Source organism: Catharus ustulatus, chromosome 8 (assembly GCF_009819885.2).
Source record: "Catharus ustulatus isolate bCatUst1 chromosome 8, bCatUst1.pri.v2, whole genome shotgun sequence".
Classification (NCBI taxonomy): Eukaryota; Metazoa; Chordata; class Aves; order Passeriformes; family Turdidae; genus Catharus; species Catharus ustulatus.
Window position 1 is genome coordinate 12,851,720 of NC_046228.1, and position 20,239 is coordinate 12,871,958.

Sequence of the window (20,239 nt, forward strand, 5' to 3'; positions counted from 1 at the left end):
TAAATAAATATTTTCCATAGCAAGTTGGTCTGAAATCCCACCCTGTCCCCACTGCTTCACTACGTGGCCCTAGCAGGCACAAAGCAGAGAAAGATGGAAGTCGATGGCCTGGGCTGTGCAGGATTGCTTCTTTCAGCATCAGCACTGATGTACACCAACTTGAAATATTTAAGTCACAAAGCACATCTTGGCAGTTGATCTCTTATATGTTATCTTAATGATAACAAACCCCTGAATAACTAAAGTTCTCTTTCCAACCTTACCAAAGAGTCCCACAATGAAAACAGCTCACGGAGAGACTCATCATTCACACAGGTTCTTGATTTGCAAACTACCCAGAGAATCCTTGCTTTCCAATGTGCTGGGTGTCCCATAAAGGACAAACATGCAAGTTTGGACGTGCAAGAAGACACAGGTCTGTTCCCAATGTCAAAGCTTTTGCATAGCTTTCTCTACTGGCAAATAAACAAACTCCCTCCCTTGCAAGCTGGACTTTCCAAGCACGTAACCAGTGTTTGGGTCTCAGAAGGTGTCACTCACCAATCATAAGCAGCTGGATGCTCTCAGGCACCAGGCATTTTCTCAAGGACATGTGCATCTCTTGCCAGCAAGACTGCACTATGCTACAGCCAAAACTTCTACAGGAAGTTGCACCTTCTTGGACATGGGCATCAGTCTGAATTTCCACCTGTGACCCACAAGGGGGTAATGTTGAGCTGAACAAATTCGGGGCTGTGCTACACCGAGGAAGGGCTGGCATCTCTTCCCTGGCATTGAACCAGCCAGGTTTGCTTTTCCCTTTTCTGAAGGGGTATTGCCTCTGGTACTGCTCAGTGGCACCAGCAAGATCTACATCTCTCTGCACACGTCTGGGTCACCTCAAAACGCAGGCAGTCCCAAGAAAGTTCAAAGATTTGAGGAGAGAGCAGAGTGGTGTTTTCCACAAAGGGAGAGTATCACTCCATGTAAGTACCCTCTGGTTTGACAATGCCACTGAAGACAGGAGATTGTGCGAACATTTTGCTCTTTGCAAAATCTGTCCCCAAGACACAGTTTCCAGACTAAACCCATATACTTCCCTCCCCTTGCCCAGCTGTGCACGCTGCACTCTGGGAAGGGCATTGCCTGTTCTTGTGACCATTCAAGAGAGGATTTGAGCAGCTCAAAGATAAGCACAAGCATTCAGGGTGTGGTTGCACAGCGGTTTAAGTTGATGTAATTTGCAATGACTGCAGTCCCACCCTCCTCCATGTGTTCCTACCCCTTCCCTTGAGCCAACTCTTATTTTTTCATCTGGATCACCTCCCAAAACCCGCTCTTTGGCCCAAAAGTTGAAGTAGGAGCCTGTGGCTGAGTGCAGGACCAGAGCAGTCTTGACTTAGACTTAAGCATGCAAGAGACTGCCTTTCTTCTGTCTTTGTCCCCCTTGTTAGGAACTTCCTCCAGCGTCAGGGGAAACTGGCTTCTTGAAAACGTAATAGGAAAATCTGAGAAATAATAAATCTGCTGTGATTTTCTTTTGTTTCATCCTAAACATAAAATTAGTTGTGTCACCCAGAAATAGAAGTTGTGGGAAAAGAAATAAAAATACATCCGTTCCTACATATGCAGACAATGCTCTAAGTGAGATTTAGCACGTGGCTCCTTTGGGAACCCTCCACGGTGCTCTGTGAGGACCCAAATGAGCTGGCGTGGGGAGGTGTAACTTGTCAGCGAAGTTATTTTTTATCCCAGTCATTGGGGAATCATGGGAGAGCCACCAAACCTGCTCTTGAGCAGGGAGGAGAGGCCAGAGGGCTGTGAGGCTCTGCTGGGATCTGCTCCCCCATCCCTGCAGCCAGGGCCCCACTCCCAGGCAGACCCTGCGGACAGAGTGCAGAGCCTCGGGGAGGGGGAAAGGACTGTCATCTGCAGCTCAGCTGGCTTGCAGAGCACTTCCTCAGGGGAAGAACGGCTGCTCTGTTGGCATCCCTTGGAGATCATGGGGAGCTGATGGAAACGAGCTGGCTTAAGACAGCCTAATTTGCATGCCTGTTTCATAATGTTTGCAAGTATTGATGTTAAAGGTGGAAAAGTCCAAAAAACCCCAACCAGTGTAGACTCATAGTTCTGGCAATGCACAATTCTACCCCAGCTTAGCAAAGATTTGCCCAGATTGAGGGGCTGCTCTTCCTCCCTTGAAAGGGCAGCTTGAACAGGAGGCTGGAGGAGCCCAGGGCAAAGGAGGTTCAGCTTTTTCCTTCCTCAAAGAAAGTATATTTCTGTCCCATTTTCCTCTCAGCATGTGGGAGGGATGCTCTGAGGCTCTAAGTCATTGATCCCTTTTTAAATAAGCCAGAGCACTGCAGTGTGACCTGCAGAGCAGCAACCACAACTCAGGAAATTCAAATCAGCTTTATTCTCTTCTGAGATATCTGCTAAACAGAAGCAAAGCACTGAGAATCAGCACAGAGCTGGGGACTGACAGGAATTGTTTGACAGTACTGCCAGGGAAATCTGAATGGCCTACAGGGAAGCCTGGCTGAACAGAAAACAGCCAGCATTGCCACAGCGTTAATTGCCGACATCCTGGGATGACATCTTAGTTGGGATCCATTCTCAGCAACTTCGAACAGAAAGTACAGCTGCTGCTGCCAGGGCTGGGTTTAGGCCTCAACCAATTCCCACAAGAGACAATGCAGCCTCCAAACAAGCTCTGCCTGCTTCCCAGGCAGACAACATGCTTGCTGGCTCCCAGAAAAGTTGTCCAGTTTCTCTGCCTCTTCCCTCCCTCCCTCCCTCCCTCCCCTCCACCTCTCTTCTGCTGCTGCCTTTCTGGTCTCACACACCCTCTACCAACACCAAGAAAATGACACTTTATCCTTTCCCTACTAATTAGAGCAGGAGGCACATGACAGGGCTGAAGCCAGCCTGGCACAGCCTTACTCCCTGCACTCAGCAGAGGCTCTTTGTGGGACTCAGGGGCGGATTTGGCTATGAATCCCTGGGGGCTGTGACAATTGAGCAGGAGGGAGGGAGGTGTGCACACACACACACCTGCCCATACGCACTTCTGCAAGGGCAAGAGAGAACAGAAACAGGAATGTGTTCAATGTGAGGAAGGCCGGAAGGACCACAGACATAGCAGCTTTCAGCAGCAGGACACACTGGTGAGGCAGAAGTACTCTTTCATTTGCCTTAACTTGCCTTGGCTGACTCAAATTCCAGTAAGCTGAGCTATTTTTCATTTACAGTAAATTGAAGAAACCCCTGTTATCATTAGGAATCACCAGTGTGCAGACAACAGAAACACCTCTCCAGGAGGGGAAAGGGCAAGGTTCTGGAAAGTCTAAAAACTTTATGGGACTTTCAGTTTTATTAGCTCCCACATTGTGGGACATTTATGGAACATTTTTTTGTGTTTCTCAGACTGGGGTTATTTCAGATGAACAAATCCTTAAAACTAGTAAAAGTAGAATTTGGTTTTGTTCTTAAGCTTTCAAAGTAAAAGATGCTGTGAGGCAATTGAGAATAATCAGATACAGACATGCAGACCATAAGCAAATGCTTGTACAAAACATGCACATTTGCACGTGCCCCTACCAGGCTGAGCCATAAGTTCTCTGTTAAAGGCAAACACTCAGTGATTCACTGAAACATGGCCAGCACCACACTGGATTTGTTGGGGATCCATGCTCTCCAGTACCATGTACTCCAGCTCTGCTGAAGGGATTGCAGAACTGTCTCCTAAATGCATGGATCAGGAGAAGTCCATAGTACAGTAAACACTTCATAGAGGTCCTATTCTTATCTTTAAATTTCAGAAATTAAATTGAATTCTGAAGAAAAAGGTTTCATATAACTTCCTGCATGGATTATTAATAAGTGCATGTGGTACTTTCAGGTTTCCATCATTTCTCAGTCCACACTAACTACTTGACCTCAAGTGATGTCCTACAGGAATGAGCTACACTGCCATATTTGTTGTGAAAAAATAGTACTTGGCTGGTTTTGAGTTTTCTGTATGTTGTATCTCCTTACACTTGCATACAAAAGGAAGGAGGAATTTCCTGGTGTACCATTCCTAAATCTCATATTATTCTATGTCTTTAATCTTCTTTCTTCCTTCCTCCTTTCTAAAACACCCAGTCCAAATTTTACCTATTTGTCTCACATAAGAGATTCCATTTTCTTGGTCTCCCTCCTCTTTCTTCCTAGAGCTACCATTCACTTGGGGCTGGACATGTCCCTCTTGAACCACCTCAAAGAGTTTCTAAGACTTTTCTAGGATTATTACAAACATTGAGAAGATCCAAGCACCTTTACAGAAAATATTAGAACTGTTGTATAACAGCAAACCAATTCTCCTGGGCTACTACAAGAGACATGACATTTTATAAACTAAAGACATACTTGCAGATGTGGGTCAATCTCAAAAATGGTTTCTCCTCTTCGCATGTCTGTTATCAACCAGGGGCCTCCAGCTCTACAAAGAAAGACAGGTAATGAACCAAACAAGCTCTTTAATTAGAACTCCCCAGCAGGCTCCTCAGAGTGGACCTGTACTGTAAGGAAGGACAAGATAAGGGTTTAAAATAAGCCTAGAAACCCCTCTATGCAGTGTATACATCCCACAGCATCCATTTTCTCTTTACATTTTCCAAATAAATAAATAATAAAAGCCCTAGCTGTCAAACTGGCACCACCCAGACGTGCAGAGCAGTCAGGACTGACACAGGCTGTTATCCCCTGTGCAGGCCCCCTTGCTCACAAGAGATTGAGACAGGTTTTAATCTTACAGGAAACAAACTGGGACTGAGAAGTACGGTGTAGCCTGAGTCAAAGAAAGATGGGCAAGGCAAGGAGTCAAGATTTATTCCTCTATTACATATCTAAGAATAGAGCAAGGCCCCAGTGGGACAGTACTTTTTGCCAAGATTGGCAGTCGTGTTCAGTACCACAAGGAGCTTATTGCTCTGATAAATACTATCACAACAGACACTTTGCTCAGCTGATACTTAACGGTCAAGTACTCGGACGGCTCAGGGAAATCTTTGTTATCATTAGCAATAAATGTTGGAAGGATCAAGGTGTTTCCCAATGATGCTGATAGAAAACAGATTACTGTGAAGATGAAATACTCAGAAACTTCACTTTGGGTCACAGTGCAGCCAGACTGCAGAAGTCAGCCTTAGATAGCCCTTTTCATTTGAAGGAAAAACTGAAGACTTTTGGAATTACCATAAAAAAATTCATTTTTTTCATGAGATACTTCGTTATTGCAGTCAAAAGCCCCCTCCTCTGGCCTAGTTTGTGTTAGTCTCCCAAAACAGTTATGAGTGGGAGCAAAAAAAGTTAATATTTTACAGGTTTTCAGATGCATGGATAGCCACTCATTTTTTCACATCACTTTGGAAGTTGTGAATTATTGACTGCAGGGATGTGACCTGCCACAGTTTTTCACTGGTGTGCAAGAGACTTCTACCCAGGTTCCACACCAATAGTTTCGCGGTTTGCAGCTTTGCCTTCAAATGATGCACATTTGGGTCTCATTTTTTCCTTGGAAAGGTGCTTATACCACAGCACAAAAGCCAAAAACCAACATGAGAACAGACTGAGGACAGAGGTGCTGTATTTGTATTGATTTAGAGGAGTTAAGGGAGATGCAGGCAGTGTTTATTGTCTCAGGGACCCAGAAACAAAGCTTGCAGCTGGACAAATTCACTCTAGGGCATTTGCATGAATTATCTGCACTTCTGCCTAAATGGGAGAAGTTCAAGTTAAAGAAGTCCAGCTCTTCCAAATAATCAATCAATTCAAGTCCATTGTGACACTAGAGAGCATACTATTGTGCCCAGAAATGAATATTCAGAACTATTTTGCTTTAAAAAGTAAATCTTTAGAGTTACAATCACATGGCAATAACTTCCACTGAATTTTAAAATGTTTAAACAAAATACCTGCAAGCCAAAAAGATTTAGCTGCACCCTGGCAGCAAACAAAGCATCAACATATCATTTACCATTTTAAACCCATCTCTTCCTTAAGCCAGTATCTTCTTTGTTATTTCTCCTATGGCAAAACAATGAACTTGACTTTCATGAATGCTCCTCCTGCTGCAAACTGGCCCACCAAGAGTGGGCCAAATGAGAGTGACTTTCTCACTTTCAGACAGCTCTGTAAGCCAGACCCTCTCCTTCCTTTCTTTGAACTAAACAGCAAGGTCACCAGTAACAGTTATCCCAGGAAGAACCAATGAGAAAACCCTGCAGGCATAAGAGGAAGGAAATTAAGCTTTCAAGACCTCATTCTCTTTCACCCTGAACATGTGGACTTCCACACGCATTAATTTGCCATCTAAGTGTCTGTGCGTGAGAACAGATTTGCAATGAATTCCCATCTCTTGTTACAGCACAGATTAAATAAGTTCCATCAGCAAGTTAAAGATTGTTTATAAAAATAAACAACTGAATTGTTCTCTATGGGCTTTATGACCACTTACACTGGGACAGTCCGAAGCAGTTCCAAGATCCCTTGACCGTTCCACTGCTGAGCTGCATGCAGTTCCTCAGTACAAACCCCAACAATCTGTAATAAATAACAACAAAGATACTAAACTGGGTGGGAACCATGGAAGAACGGTGGAGTAAATATGCCACATGGTACTGGATCAAACAGTGAAGACACAGAGAAGCACCATGTCTTTAATCTAACTAGATATTCCAGGACAAACGGAGCCTGAGACAGCGGTGGGATCCCAAAAGACCTTGTTCTCTCTCTCTCCACTTACCATGTAAGATTTAATCTTGTAAAGAGTATGTGAATTTAACAAATCAGGGTTTATACACTAGGTCTGCTCAACTTTTCAATCAAGTCCACACAGACAAGACAGAGCAAGATAGGTTAGAGTCTGAGCACATACAAAAACTGCTCTGTCAACTGATTGCAAGGGGCAAATACAAGCACAACCAGACAAGAGACTTGCTGCCACATGGGATTGCTTTGGTGTTCATAAAATCCTTGACCAACTCAGTTTGCTCATTGGTTATATCTCACCCAGCACCATAAAGTAAAGCTGCTTACACACCACATAATCCACTTGTCACTTCAGGCAACTACAGACTTCTGCCTTCCTGTATAAAGCAGGATGTGTTTGCTTTTCAGGATAGGAGCTGCCACACTGAGCAATACCAGATGTCTCTCTAAGAGCAGCTGAGATCAGCTGCTTCAAATGAAGGGGTGAAACACCCTTCAGCTGATAGCAGAAGGCAGTTTCTTCCTGCTGTGTCAACCACTGGCTTGTACCTTTGAGCACAACCATTCACTCCAAGATGAAAAATATTTTTAGCCATGGCCTTCTATCTTCTTCCTCAATACTCTTAAGTCTTTTTCAACAACACTAAATTTTTGGTCAAAATCTTTTCAAGGGATGTTTTATCAGAAAAGAGGAAAACTAAGTCCTGAAGAGCACCAAGCAGAAGTGAAGGATGTGTCTTCTGCTGTAGGCACATATCTGCACTGATAGAGATCTGTGTGGAAAACCCTCATGTCAGCATGTACCCAGCTCTGCACACCCTGCCTCTCCTGCCCCTTGCAGAGTTCACTTTCTCAGGACCCAGCCCTTGGAGGTGCACTTCATCCCCACCCATCTTCCAGGCTTCCTCCACCAACAGCCTGAATCACCCCTGCTTCAGGACACCCCTCCCTGGGCCTTCACTCACTAATTACATACAAGCAGCAAGACTCTAAACAGGAAATTATTTTGTGTTCATTCTTAGCTATCCTCATGGGTCAAAATAAATCCAAAACAACAAGCATCAAACAAAAGGGAAAACCAAGTCAACTGTATGTGTTGTGGAAGATTAGAGGCCAAGGGCCTCAGGATGCAACCAGCTGACTGTTCTTTGATTCAGGACAGCTGGGCACTAAAGAAGAGATGAGGACTAACACTGCTAGCTGGAGAGTCAGCCAGAGATTATCCTGCTTAGTTTGGCTCTCTGTCTCTCCTTCCAGGTCCCACTCACTTTGCACTAATTAATCTCACACTCACATTGTTTTTGTTGATAAAACACAAACATTTGGGCACCTCAGAAAAGCCCTGCACAACAGTTGTCTTGTGCAGGTTTGTGGTAACAGAACTTCTTTTTACATGTTGCAACTACAGCCAAAGACAAATGGGAGCAACTAGAAGCTTTAATTGTAAAATAGACACTTGCATTTTCCCACAGGATGGAAGCTTTTGCACAGAGCATGAAGAAATCAGCAGTTGGCATACACTGTGCCACTCTTCCACTAAGGTTATTAACCCAATATGCAATTTAAAAATATCCAAAGCAGTCTATATCTAAGAAGCATCACTCAGAAGGACTTTGGGAAAGCAAGCAAACCTGTTTGGCCACAGAAGCTCCGCATGCTGAACAGCAGAGTTAAATCACAAGGGATTTTTTAAATGTTTCTTTTGCAAAGCAAACCTGAACCTTTCTTAAACAGTAGATCAATACAGAAAAACTCAGCCTCTAAAGAACCTTTGTGCAAGTGTTGCAAGCTACATTTCTGCCATTAAGAACTGCTAAAACAGCTCCAAGTCCTGCTCCAAACTCTTCTCTTCCTGGTATCCAAACCAGAGGATCACTTACTGATATTACCATAGAATTAATTTTAATTTATCTTCACATTAGCTTTTAAAAATATTTCTCCCAACATTTTTTTTCACTGTTCATGCTTGAAACTGAAGCCAGGATAAAAAATATCTGAGTTCCACAGCTCAGTGAAACTTTAGCTGCTCTCCATGCCCAGGAGGTGGCAGTCAGAGCCATCGTGGCTGGGTGTACCTGTAGGAAAGTAACGACCCCAAAAGGAGTCTGCACCGGCTGCATCTGGGGGTCTTCTGTCAGTAACATGTGCTGGATTCGAGATTCACTGTTGTCCAAAGGGCTGTGCCACGACACATGGTCACCGCTGCAAAAGGTGTTTTCTGCAACAGCAAGAAACAAGAAATATTTAGTCTGTGAAGTCTGTTAGAACATTACTGCTGATGGCAGCTGCTCCTGATGGCTGCCAGGCAGGAACCTCCAGCCTGGACTGGGACAGTCACTGGTGACTATTCACAGTGCCTGCCCCTGGTTAGTTCTGTGGAGCCTCTGAACCACCTGAAACAGGAATGGAGTCTCATTGAGTGTTCTGAATTTAAGCACTGATTTCAAAATTTCCCACTCTTGAGTCCTGTGGCAAAAAACACTGTCCTACACAGGAAAACCAGCAAATAAAATTAATCTGTCTCTCATTTACTATTAGTCCCCTTTTGTGAGAGGGCACAGAAAATCAGCAGGCCATACTGGATGTCCATTGCCACAGCAATTCACACTCTTAATTTGCCACAAAGAAAATATTCTGAAATTTGAATTGAACATGAATACTACCCTGTTATATCTAACAAAAATTCTGCTGCCCAGCTTATGATAATGTAAGTCAAAATCACTGTCTCTCCCAGTTGTCTGGGTGGCTTTGGTGCAGAATTATAATTAATATGTTTCTTTTTTCCCAAACAATAAGAAAACCAGTAGGCTATAAATTTCATTCTACGTAAGAATAGACTGCATCAAAACAAGGCAGGCATTCCTTTCCTTTCCTCCCCTCCTGCTTAGAAAGACAAAACCCCAGATAATCCCATGTTCCACAGCTAGTGCATGCCAGAAGGCACACCAGAACCCATCTGTCTGATGCTGCCCAGGAAAAGCTAATGCTGCTTTCTGAGTGAACTAGAAGTAAAACAACCAGCCATGACCACATTCACAACAATTAAAGCACGCTCCATTTGCATGCAGTTCCTGGAGCATGTATGGTAATGCAGCCTTGCTGACTGCTTTTATCTTGGGTCTTGTGCTTGTCCAAGCAGAGCTTTATTGTACAAACAAATAAACAACCTAGAATCCACATTCTGCCTTCTGAGATAGGTGCAGTGCCCCAAGGATGAACTGAGTACTGCCTGCCTGCTTCCAAAGTCAATGGCAGGCCCAGTGCCCCTCTCCTTGACCAAGCTCATCCATGAAGGCAGTCTGGGCTGCTGTCCTCACTCTGGTCTCTCCCAAGGCAAGAAAGGAGGCCTTTCCCACTGGAAGAGGACTAGGAATTCCAGTGCAGACTGGAAAACATTAGTGGTTGTTGAGTTGCTGTCTGTCGAGACTGGAGCATCTCTCATGCTACAGGAGCAGGATCCAATTCAGAGAGGTGCCCTCCCCATGGTCCTGGATCTTCACCTAACCTTCCCATATCACCTTCCACACATATCACAATAGGTCACCTCTTAAATATCTGTAGGGTTAATAGATGAACATGGCAGCATCTGCAACAGCAAGAGAAAAGCTTTTGGAATTGCTAGTAATTGCAACTTATTCCCAGTGACATTAAACAACACCACCAAGGAACTGGGTGCTTGCACACCCCATTGCAATAATTGTCATCAGGACCACCCTGACAGCAAACACGGACTCGTGCAAGGGCAGCAAGAGCAAGATGCTTCAAGGGAGCCCTCAGCAGCAGGCAGGTAAACTAAGGAGAGTTCCCTCAGCAGGGCTGTGCTTAAAAACAGTTGCGGTCCTCTCCCTGATGAGGAGCTGCGGGCCCGCTCCTGCTGTAATGCTGGGCAACTCAGAGCGTCTCCACTGGGTGTCCCCATTGGTGTGGGTTTGAACATTTATTATATATGTTTCTTCAGATGAATTTCATGGACAGCTCATTCGATTAAGGATTAAAATAAACTCTAAATACCATAAGGAACTTAGCCTAAAAAATGAGGCATGTAACAGAAGTGCTGTGATAAGTAAGGGAATGCTTTCCTTAGTTAAAATTAGGAAAGAAAGAAAGAAAACATAGTGAATGCAAGCTGCTTCAAAGAGTTTGTTGTTACATACACTGAATTACACGCTTCCAGCTCTGTGACTGCAAAGACTGTTTCAAATATTACTTTACTTTTAGAGTAAATATAAGCAGACAAATGAAAATAAATTTTTTAAATATCAAAATCTGATTAAAGAAATAGCACTTAGAAAGTTGCAAGGGATATCTTGCGATATTTTCCAAGTTAGACAAAATGTGTCTGATTAATTTTTTTTAAATGATAAAAGCCTCTCAGTCACAGTTTTCAGGAATGAAACAAAGCCACAAAGAGCTTATTCTTGGGCCCTGTCTTTATACCACAACATTTTGCCCATCAAATGCTCACACAATTCTATGCTGATCGATCGCTGTGTTTCACTGTTGGTGCTGCTTCTCCTGGGAAAGCCCAGCCCGTTTAGAGCAGGTTTTCAAATGCAAATGTCTCTGCTGGAAACCCACCTGTTTATGTCCATGTGAACACTGAATACTTAGAAAATCTCCCTCTCCCTTGCATACACACGAACATCACAAAATTCACACTGACTACTCAATTAAATCACACCAAAAAAAATCTGCAAATAACAGGAAGCCAAATTAAAACCTGTGGGAGTTCAAGAAATTTGGAATTACACTCTGAAACCCAGTTTTCCACTTGCTGCATTGTCACTCATGTGGGATGTAAGATCAGCTCTTGTACAGAGACCATTGCAGCACTGAGAACAGCCTGAATTACATAACTTGTAGTCACAAAACCCAAGAAATTACAGAAACAAAGGACTAGATGATCACTTTCTACTGCCTCATGCTGGAAACGGAGAGTATCCTCCCTTCCTACCTTTCACACTCATGTTTTCAAAACAGGACAGGGATAAGAACACCACAACTGGATACTGGATATGCCTCGTTTCCTTAGATGACCACAGCAAAACCAACAGCCATCAGAAAAAGATCCAGGACATGACCAGGTAATTGTCAAATCCATAGGACAGGTGGCAAAGCACAGAAATGATTTAGCCATTAACAGGAGAAATTAAAAGAAAGGAACTAAATAAAAACACATTAAAAAGTTAAATCCGAATTATTTTAGCCTATGGACAAATCAGCAAATCCTCAGGAGTAAACTAAGGCTCTGCTTTACTGCACACAAGCTGACTGCTGCTGAATACTTCTGCCTCATGGCAAACCTGAGGTGGTTACGTGTTCCCTCCACAACAGGATGAGCTAAGGTACCTGATCTGCCTCAGGATAAATTCATATCCTCCAGCAGTTACCATGGGAGCAGGGGATTTGATGTAAATACATAGGCTTTTTCACGGTACCCTCTGGGACTCTTGCACCCTTCCTGCTTGGAAGGGGCACTAACAAGCCTTAAACCTAACACAGCAAGGTGACTCATCCTCACAATTTTTAAACTGGTTCTTTTCCTGCAAGTTTATGTTTCAACGAAAAACACTGACTTCTGTTTCTTTCTGGTGAGGATTGCCAATTCCATGAAATTCAACTGCTTCATAGGAAGGTATTTATTTCATAAGAACTCAACAAGGAAATCATTAAAACATTTAAATTCAAACTTACTATTTAAGTTCATAATTTATAATAGCAAATCTGAAGCCTCTCTCTAGCTCTACAAAAATGGAAAGTCTTTAAATCTGCCATAGACTAGCTCTTGTACTATTCTATTATGCAAAAGCAGCAGTTATACCAGACTGCTCTGTTAAGCCACCCATATTTTGAAGTCTTTAAAATGTCATTATCAATTTTCTTTTACAGCTCACATAAAGCAGGTGAGGTTCCTTCATGCAGCAACAGTCATAATTCAGCTGCACAATCTCTCCTAACTTTACTATCCAACTGCTCTGTAATGAGAACTGGGGAAATAACTCAGAGGGAACCATACCACTGCAGACTAGTAAATTTTCGTTGTCTAACTTTGCTCATGTATTTTCTTGGAGTGCATTCCCCCTCCCTCCTTTAATTTGGCTAAATATAGCTGATGCCTAAAGAAATAAAATCAAGTCTAATTCTTGGCCTCAGGATGTTTTATAAACAGCATAATGCATGCAATCTACCCTCAAGTGGTGTCACCTAGCTCTAGAGAGAAACACAGATTACTTCCCATTGTATTTTCAATTTCTTTCTTAAACCTGATAGGTTTCCATATATGGGATCCTGCTAGGAGTCCTTACTCTCTTACTTGCCGCAGGGAGCAAATTGAAAAGGAAAGCAAACTTAGAGGAGTACCAGGAGCTAAAAGCAGGAGCTGGGACTCCTAAAAAGCAGTCCCAGGCTGAAAGCGAGTCAGGGAACATCGCCAGTGACCTGGCTACCCTGTACCCAGAGCAGATGGTGAACACTCTTTGGGAATCTGGGAGTCTAGTATCTTCTCTTGCATGTGCACTGGCAACTTAAGGAGGAAAACAAAGAGCTGATGCTGTTCCACCAGCAAGAAGACAGCAAGGCAACTTTAAGCCTTTCCCCTGTCCATGCAGGCTCCTGTCTCCAGCCTGTCTGGCTCCAAGGCAGTTCAAATTGCACCACCCTGGTTCATCCAGAGGCCAGAAACTTGCCCCTTATGACATGGTCTCACCACGTCATTCTTGAGATAAATTTTAAAATTAGAAGAACTGATTTGCAGCCTGACCATTCTTCTGACCTCTTTTAAGAGATGTCCTCCTTCCAAATGCCAGCTAAAATCAGCAACAGAGGCATTAAACAGTACTGAGTAATCAGCCAGATAAATCCACCTGGACAGGATGTTACAGGTTATAAGCTGATACAGCACAGAGTGGAGGAAGCCCTAAGTACTCTAACTACTACATGTGCTTGGTGGTGGGAAAACAGCCACTCTAGACTCGTATCCTTCAAGAGCATGTTTCTGTTCCTTCTGTTTGTGGGGAAGGCCAGGCCCTCATTACATGGTCACTTTATTTGGGGACATGTGCAAGGTGATGCTGAAAGAAACAGTCCTGCCTGTCCCCTGCAAAAGCAGAGCTGCCTGGATCACCCCCTCAGAGCAGTGATGCTGCTTAGCTATGCTGGTACAATGCTTGGCAATTCTCTGCTACCTTGATCTAAAAATAAAAGAAAAATCCAACCAAAACAAAGCAAAACCTAAAAAGCCCCAATAAATTTGCATCAGTGTGTGGCACTGGGGGTGCTGGCACACAAACAAGATGACCACATCCCTCACATGAGCCAGACCTACACTATCCACAGCACTCAGCAGTGTGAAAACTGCCTGCTCTAGGGGCTACAAACCTGCATTTTGACTCGGAGATCTCAGCTAAACTGCAGGCAGCGAGTCACAGATGTCAGCCTGCATAACTCAAAGAAATTGTGTATTTGAGGGCAAAGAAGGATTTTAACTCCATGACTTATGGGTGCAGGAATGTTAAAAAGGCCCCCAGTGAGTTTCTGACCAGCATGACAGTGATGCAGCCAGACATTTAAATTGAATGCAGCTTATCCAATACTTACAGAAACAACGTAATTTATTGCATTGCCATTACCCCATGTATGGTCTGTATAATTTATTATATAAATGCATTTTCTCCAACACATTTTTAATATTCAGTCTGGCTTTGTTAAAAAAAAAAAAAAAAAGCAACTTGGCAATCTGTCACAAATAAGAATGGATGCTGTTTTTTAGTGCCATTTTGCAGACAAAACAGTTAGAATTCATTGAGAGAAACTAAGGGCAAACACAGAGTCCAATGCTGAAATGCAATAGCTATATTTTTCACCAGACCTACTTAATATTTTTTTAACTAGCTCAATAATCAATATAAGCATGTGTGCAAAGATGTTAGCTATAATAAATTGATACAAAAGCTAAAGTTGTGCCTAAGTAAAAGTAATACTGTTATTGCAACTTGCTATATAATTTTTTTAAAATAAGAGTGTAAGAAAAAGACTTTATTCAGACTCATTTGCCAGCCACGTTAAACTAGGATAATTAATGCTAAATTCATTCTCAAGCTTAATTTCCTAACCTACAAAGAACTCCACACATGGATTGGTAAAGGGAAAAAACAATTGGGATATAATCTGTGGGGTCCACTACCAACTAGTTTATAATTTTGTTTTCAAGTCAAGATGAATATGTTTTAAGAATATACAACGAATTAGCAGAATCCAAGCTGTGATATATTTACACATTTTTCTTTTTCAGTTCAATTTTGCTGCCCCTTATCTCCTGCTTTGGAAACAGGAACTGCCCCAGCCCTGGAACTCTAAAGAGGTGCAAATTCACACAATGCTGCTGCCTGCTGCAGATATGCAGCATAGAGAAGATCCCTTAGGAAGAATTAAATCCCACGAATACAATTAAACAATAGCTCTACTGCAGGGATTCAAATTGGGCTTTTAGAAACAAGGGGCCTAGGCAAAAGGTTCTTTAAAAAAATAGCAGGGAAAAAACCAGATTATCAGTACTGTAAGAACTGCTTGACCTCTGAGGTTTGAAGACAGTTTCACAAAGCAGAGAAGCATGATGCAGATTATTTTTTTTAATTGCTCTGCAAGTTGAAAATACAAAATTGATTACTGCACAGTTCCAGGGTGTTAAGTCTGTAAAATTAATAACCCTCTCAAAAGAGCCCAATCAATTTATGCAAACACATATAAACTTACTTGATAATTTAATTTTGTTTTAACTGAAAGCCCAATGAAGAGCCTCCCACACCTTCCCAGGGTACATCACCAGCAGGGCAAGGTGATTCCTCACTCATCCACGTTGTGCTTAGTGTCATCACTACTATTGGCAGTGGGATGATGGAAAATATGCCTCACTGTATTGTACTTCCACTGATGGAGTTGCAAATACTGCTTTTCTTATCACAAAGTAGATTCCAGGCACCCAGATGCCTTCTGCAACATTGCAGAGTGCAGTATTATCAAAAATAAAATTAAATGCTATTGTACAATAAGCAATTTGGTCCTGAGCCTCCTCTACCCCTTCCATTTTCCAAGATTTCTTTCCATCCCTTACAGATCTGCATATCTGGCTTGCTCCTTCTCCCTGCCCCATGCTATGTGTGTATACAATTTCCATGACTGCAAACTCTGGGAATTTCTCACACAGGCTCCCAGCAAGTGACTCCAGTGCCCAGGGCACACTCCCACCCTCTGCAAGTGGTGGGCCCCCTGTCCTCTCCCTGACTCTGTACAGCCTGCTCCACCAACCACCTCCTCCCACACTTTCTCTCCTCCCCACAACTTCATTCAGCTCCTCCACTCTGTTCCCCTCAGGCTTCTGCAGCCCTTGTGCAGTCAGCAGAACCAGGAGCTAGCACATTCACTGTGTTTGGCGTCCCCTTTGTATAAGCATTGTCCAGGGCAGGTTGCATCTCTCATCTTGCTTTTGCAATAACACAGTTCTCACCCATCTACAGATTTATCTGCATGGCTCCCTCCTCCAGAAAGAGGAAGATGGAAGAAGGCATGGCAGCATGAAAGGACTTGGCTGGCATTGTTGAGTGTGGCAGAAAATGAACACAGATGTCGGTTGCTCCTTCTCAGTCCTACAGAAATTTGCTGCTCCAATCTCTTGCTCCTCCTACACCCCATTACTCAGACCCATTGCCCTTGGGTGCTGCAGGGTTGGGGTGCTTTCACCTTCCCCAGTTTTGCCTTTTACTTTCATCATTCTCCTGTTCCAGCAACCATAGGGGAGCAAGAGTGATGCACTTGCTGAATTCTGAGCTCCAGGTCAGGCAAGAGACCCTTCCACTTCTGCCCAGTTACCAGCTTTCAGCATCCTATACCTGAAGGAGTCACATTTTTCACACCTCTTTAAAGGGTGGTAGTTACATAGTCAACAGTTTCAAAAAGTGAATAGCCTCAGGATGGGGTGGAGGCCCAGGAGCCAGAAAGGATATTATACAGCAGGATCTCCTGTCAGATAAGGTCTCAGCACAAAAGAAGTATTTAATAGCAGTTTATTTACAGATCATGTGGCCCCATATGACCAGTCTGAAGAGATACTTGCCTGTCATTCAAAAACCTTATCCTGTGTCCTGGCACAGGAAAGCCAGAATGTTTTACAGTTACCTGAATGTTTCCCAGGCAGCTGCACCTAGAACAAAGACTGGTACCCACAGCATTTGGCAGCGTTTAAATGCTCTCAGTGAGGGGATAGAACCGCACCAGGTGAGAAAAAAATTTTTCCTTGTTGTTGGACCTTCTAAATACTTGCACATGTGCAAACCACTGAGAAGGGCAAATACTTAGATAGACCCATGAGCACCATAAGCTGTACAGTCACTTGTAATCTTCCCCTAGATATGCATCCATAAGACATTTCGGTTGAAGAGCTTTCAAGGAGCTTGAAGGGGAAGCAAAAGCAGTATCTGCCTCTGAAGAAACTAAAAAACATGCAAACAGCTTCTTTTAATAGCCTTCAGAGCACAGAGTGCTGACACTCTGAGAGAGTCTGTTAAACTGCACCAGAGTATCACTTTTAGCAAAATAATTTAAGAAATGGCAAGAAAGGGGAAATGGTCTGTGAGAAAACATCCACAAAGTTATCACATCATAACCCTTTCATAAAAAGGTTCTAATTACTCAGGCATTAGTTCTGGGATTTGTAATGGACAAGAGGGCAGAGGTCTTCAAGAGAGTATTGTGTCATTTCTCTCAGTGGTTGATTATTTTCCCTTAAATTTTCAGGAATTTAAAGCTTGCACAGGCCAAACTTTTGTTTTACTTTGGCAAAGGGGGAGGCCAAAGGGCAGGAAACAGAAAAACTCTGCATTCACACATACTTGCACAAAATAGTTACACATTGAGCTCCACCAACCCATTACAGTACTGCAAGAGAAACGCACTTATTCCAAGAGTTGTATTTATGGTTCAAATGCAAAATGGACAGCCTGTTTATGAAACACCATCCCAGTGTTCTGAGAAGACTCCTTTAAGCCCCTAATTTTAAATCAAAAAGCACAAGAGTCCACTTCCCTGAGGTTCTGGGCTGCCCACAGCCTCTGAATATACTCTCCCAGTTTCTCTTTCCCACCAAGAACAAAACACTTCCCCTGCTGTGCCCATTTGCTGCCTCCTGGCTGAGAGGGCTGCTGCAAAGGATCTTTAGCTCTGAGGCTGTCAGAAGACAGTCTGTAATGAGCTCTGCACACTGCCACTCTCACAGGCAGAGTGGGTTAGTCAGAAAGCACAGTTTGAGCACCACTTACTGCACACATCTTCAATAGAATGTGTAAGAAGGTGGATATGTAACAGTGAACCCAACTTCCAGCTCTGCAGTTCATCTGCAGTTACTCTACTCTGTAGTTTCATCTAACATGGGCTTGGCAGCCATCAAGGGAAAACACAGTCCTTTTCAGAAGCTACTCAGTATGTGTAACCTTCAAACTCTTTGTGCATCCCAAACAATTGCACAGGGGCAGTGAAAAAGGATGCTCTTGCAACTGCAGAACAGTCCCTCTGTGTTGTTGCTTTCAGCTCCTCCATAGGAGGAGGCAATACTGTTCTCTGCAGAAGCTTTTAACTGCTAAATCGGCTGCTTCCGTTTCCCAGGAAAGGCTGGGTGGGACAAAGACCTCACATATGAGAGACCAAAGGACTTTGCACCAGCAGGAGGGGGCGTTTTCTGCATTCCCTGTGCTGTTTCCTTTGTCCTGCATTCCTCCTTCAGTACAGGGGACAGAGCCTTTATCCAAGGCCAGGCTGACCATGTGCAGCTTCTCCCCTGCTCCCTTTATCCCAGAGTTAAAAGATATTCTTCCTCACAGAGCTTGCTGGTCTCTTGTGGGCTCCTCCTCACTCTCCTACAGTGGGGAGGCTCTGGGTAGGATGGAAGAAAAGGCTTCCTGCAGAGATCAAAACATCAGCCAGATCAGTCCTGCTCTTGAACTGCAGCCACTCTGGATAAACACCTGCTAGGGGCCAGCATCCAGGCATCCCTGGGCACGGGGCCTGTTGGCTGTCCCCCTGTGCCACTTGGGCTACTGCAGCAGCCCTGAACAGAGACGTGTCACACAGCTTCCTCCAGGTCTCTGTGCCAGCTTCTTCCCTCCCTCTCTGAATAGCAGCCCACCTGCAATATGAAGGCTAAAACAACTTGTGCGTGTATTACTAAGTATAATCATGGATCAAAGTTACAAGTCTTGGTGCTCTGTTCATCCCTAACCCTCTGGGAGCAGCATCAGGGCACATGGACTGATGTAAAACACAGAGAGAAGATAGATTTCCCACCCGCCTTTTTTTTCGCTTTCTTTTTTTAAATAAATCAACTGAATGAACTGTACTGAACAGCTGAAAAACAACAAGCTAAGTTCAGTTCCCAGGCAGGAACAGGACATGAATTGACAGAATTAAAAGGGACAGCATCAGTTGAAATCTCGCCAACTCAAACTGGGCCTAAACCTACTTTATCTAAATTGCAGTAGCAGCTACAAACAAGCCTTCTCTTTCAGGCAGCACTGAGATCCCTCACTTACTGCCTGGAAATACTGCGTAATCAGTAAAGCAGTCTAGGGGAAGACAGCTTTCCTTCTATTTCAACAAAGTCTTTTATAAGTAACAAAGGCTTTCTTTGCCTTTGCTCCTGGCAAAGTCTCTCCATGCCTTAGTGTGAACCTATCCTCTGGGGCTGGAGAAGGTCAGAGACCTGTTCCCAGCCAAGAACTAGAAGTTGTAAAGACAGCAGCGGCTTCCACAGCAAGACACAGGAAATAACCATGAATCCAGACAAACTGTGGCAGAGGAAAAAACCCCAAACTGTGGGAGATTAGGGAGGTAGAGAAGAAAATACTTTAATTTATACTATGTAACTAGCTTAATAACAGCATAAAACACAGACTTGTTATCCTCCAAGTAAAATGAGAGTACAGGTGTCTTTGGAAACTCCCAGGTTTCCAGTCATGCTTTCCTACTGCTGCACTTCTGACTAAGAGGAGTCTCATGCCCAGCCCTGCTTCACAGCACCCATGCTAATGAAGCAAAAGGCAATGTCACTCAGCAGTGGTGCTAGTCCCTTCCTCTCATGTTCCTGGGAAATCGTCCTGCACTTTTCAAACCTGGCCAAAGGGCTGCAAGGGCTTTTCTATACTGCAGCTGAATCAAATGCATGGGGAAAAGATTTTCTAGTGTTGCCCAAAGTCCAGCAAGTCACGAACAAAGGCCAGAAAGATGCTACTCGCTAAAACCATAACAATCAACAAAAATAATGGCCAGTTCACCCCATCAGCGGCTGATGAAGTGACAGTGCTCCAAGGCAAAGGGCAGAACTGAGCCTGGCACTGTGGTGTCTCCAGTATTGCAAAGGGACAACACCCTCCCTGCTGGAAACAGGAAGAGAAGTGAAGTCAATGTAAGCACACAAAATCTAAGGCTGTGCAACTCCCTTTGTGCTGCCAGGAACAACACG

The 20,239-nt window shown here is 43.6% G+C and overlaps 1 protein-coding gene across 2 annotated transcripts in view; it reads right to left on the minus strand.

The window, feature by feature from the left end:
* The window catches only part of SUFU (SUFU negative regulator of hedgehog signaling), a 91,626-nt gene that overhangs the window by 36,816 nt on the left and 34,571 nt on the right, over positions 1 to 20,239 (minus strand). For both annotated transcript variants that reach the window (XM_033066424.2, XM_033066425.2), the window contains exons 4-6: positions 8,811 to 8,953; positions 6,482 to 6,567; positions 4,393 to 4,465 (exon numbers count right to left, since the gene is read on the minus strand). In XM_033066424.2, coding sequence (XP_032922315.1) covers positions 4,393 to 4,465; positions 6,482 to 6,567; positions 8,811 to 8,953 — 302 coding nt within the window. The remainder of the gene's footprint in view (positions 1 to 4,392; positions 4,466 to 6,481; positions 6,568 to 8,810; positions 8,954 to 20,239) is intronic.